The 2774-nt window shown below is 44.6% G+C and overlaps 1 protein-coding gene across 1 annotated transcript in view; it reads right to left on the bottom strand.

Moving 5' to 3' along the window:
• Positions 1-2774, bottom strand: part of Znf839 (zinc finger protein 839) — a 14719-nt gene that overhangs the window by 2623 nt on the left and 9322 nt on the right. Inside the window, 1 exon segment of the mRNA XM_013350235.2 lies at positions 193-330. Within this exon segment, the coding sequence (XP_013205689.1) occupies positions 193-330 (138 nt within the window).

Genomic DNA, 2774 nt, shown 5'->3' with positions numbered 1-2774 from the left:
CTTCACTGTGGCCGGCCCCTCCCCTTCACTGTGGCCGGCCCCTCCCCTTCACTGTGGCCGGCCTCCAGAGAGAGTAGAAAAAGCATAACGGCACCTTTCCGGAACAACCTCTAGGCCAAGGAGCTGTGGCTGAAAGGTCAGATCATGAACCAACGTCTACACAGACGCCGACTCTGCACCACTTACCACCACAGCCTGCTCCCTCTCCCTCTTAAGTGCACTGGTTTCCTGCAGCTTTCCCTTCATCTCCTGGCTGGAGCACTCAGGTGCACTGCTTGGGTGTGTCTCTTTCTTCCTCAGGTATTCTGTGATTCCTAATGATCTGGCAACCTTAGGGGAAACAGGAGAAATAAGCTCTGCTTAGAGCAGAGAGTGTAGCAAGTGTGTCAATTCCTGTCTACACCTGAGTAGAAATCCAAGCGATTCCTTTGTACAGTGAGGTGCAGTTAACAAGGAAACAGACGACAGAAGCAAAGGCCTGCAGAGCAGCGAGGGTGGAACCCAGCCTCACCAAAGCTCGCAGGATCTGTGTCAGTGAGGGTGGACTTGAACCTCTCTTCCTCAGTGCCTACCTTACTAATGCTAAGGCAACCAAGGTTCCTTTCTTGCCAGTTGTTCCTCTTTTTACCTTCTGTTTCAATTCTGGTCAGGCGGTGATGCTGACCAGCACTAAGGAGACAAAGACAGGTGGATCTGTGTGAATTTGAGGCCAGCCTGGTCTACAGAGCAAGTTCCAGAACAGGCTCCAAAGCCACAGAGAAACCCTGTCTCGAAAAATCAATTCTTAGTGATCTTCTTCTCCCTCATCTAACTCCTAATGCTCCCCTCATCTGGATACCTGAGTTTCAGCTGCCTTACAAAGTTTTTATGAAGCGCAGTGTGTCTTCCATCTACAAAACAAACGTGTGTACACACACACACACACACACACACACATATATATATATATGCATGTATATCTAGCAAATGTAAAGGTGTAGACACAGCTAATGTCCTTTACACTGGACTTTAAAGGGAGAACAACCGTAGGTGTAAGACAGGGTGAGGACCAGTAGGAAGGACAGCAGAACATGACTAATGCAGACAATTGGGCTAGGTGAGTATAGCCCTGCCCACACTAAACAGTGTCCCTTTACAAAGTCAGTCACAGCCACTACTCTAAAGCACACATAAAATAAAAATAAATCGCCGGGCAGTGGTGGCGCACGCCTTTAATCCCAGTACTTGGGAGGCAGAGGCAGGCGGATCTCTGTGAGTTTGAGGCCAGCCTGGTCTACAAGAGCTAGTGCCAGGACAGGCTCCAAAGCTACAGAGAAACCCTGTCTCAAAAAATATATATATATATATTCAGAGGCTTGGAATGTAACTAAGTCGGTATAGTGCTTGCCTCCCATGCACTAGGCTGAGTCTAATTTCCAGCACTGCATACCTAGGACACAGTGGTAAATACTGATCATCTCAGCACTCAGGAGATGGAGGCAAGAAAATCAAAATGTCAGGGTTGAGGCTGAAGAAAAGGCTCAGAAGTTAAGAGTATCTGTTGCTCTTCGAGAGGACCTGGGTTCAATTCTCAGCACCACATGGCAGGTAAGAAGGTGCAACTCCAGACCCAGGAGACCTGGTGTCCTCTTCAGGAATCAGGCACACACAGTACACAGACATATATTGTGCTGGTTGTTTTCTATGGCAGTGTGATACAAACCTAGACATATCCAGGAAGAAGTCATTTTAATTGAGAAAATGTCTCCATAAAATTAACCTGTAGGCAATGGTGCTGGTGGCACATGCCTTTAATCCCAGCACTTGGGAAGCAGAGGCAGGCGAATCTCTGTGAGTTCGAGGCCAGCCTAGTCTATAGGAGCTACTTCCAGGACAGGCTCCAAAACTACAGAGAAACCCGGTCTCAAAAAACAAACAAAAATTAACCTGTAGGCGAGACTGTGGGGAATTTTCCTGATTAAAGGTAATGTGGAAGAAGGTAATGTGGAAGAGCCCAGATTACTGGGAATGTTAACCTGGATGGTATAAGAAAGCAGGCTGATATATATAAATGATAAAGAAGCTGAGGAAGAAATCGGAGAAACATCACCCTTCACAATAGTCACAAATAACATAAAATACCTTGGGGTAACACTAAGAAAGTAAAGAAGATACCAGAAGATGGAAACATCTCACAATGCTCTTAGTTAGATAAAGTCAACATAATAAAAATGGCAAACCTACTAAAATCGATCTACAGATTCAGTGCAGTCCCCATTAAAATCCCAGCATAATACTTCACAGACCTTTAAAGAACAATAATCAACTTCACATGGAAAAACAAAAATTCCAGGATAGCCAAAACAATCCTGTACAATAAAGGAACTTCTAGAGGCATCACCATCCCTGACATCAAGCTCTATTACAGAGCTACAGTAATGAAAACAGCTTGGTATTGGCATAAAAACAAACAGGTTGACCAATGGAATTGAATCAAAGACCCAGATATTCATCCACACACGTATGAACACCAGATTTTTGACAAAAAAGCTAAAATTACACAATGGAAAAAAGAAAGTATCGTCAAAAATGGTGCTGGAATAACTGGGTGTCAACATGTAGAAGAATGAAAATAGATCCATATCTATCCCCATGCACAAAACTCAGGTCCAAATGGATTAAAGACCTCAATATAAATCCGACCACACTGAACCTGATAGAAGAGAAAGTGGGAAGTAGCCTTCAATGCATGGACATGGGAGACCACTTTCTAAATATAACACCAGTAGCACAGG

The sequence above is a fragment of the Microtus ochrogaster genome, chromosome 1, assembly GCF_000317375.1.
Source record: "Microtus ochrogaster isolate Prairie Vole_2 chromosome 1, MicOch1.0, whole genome shotgun sequence".
NCBI classification, from domain to species: domain Eukaryota; kingdom Metazoa; phylum Chordata; class Mammalia; order Rodentia; family Cricetidae; genus Microtus; species Microtus ochrogaster.
This window is presented reverse-complemented; position numbering and strand designations above follow the sequence as displayed.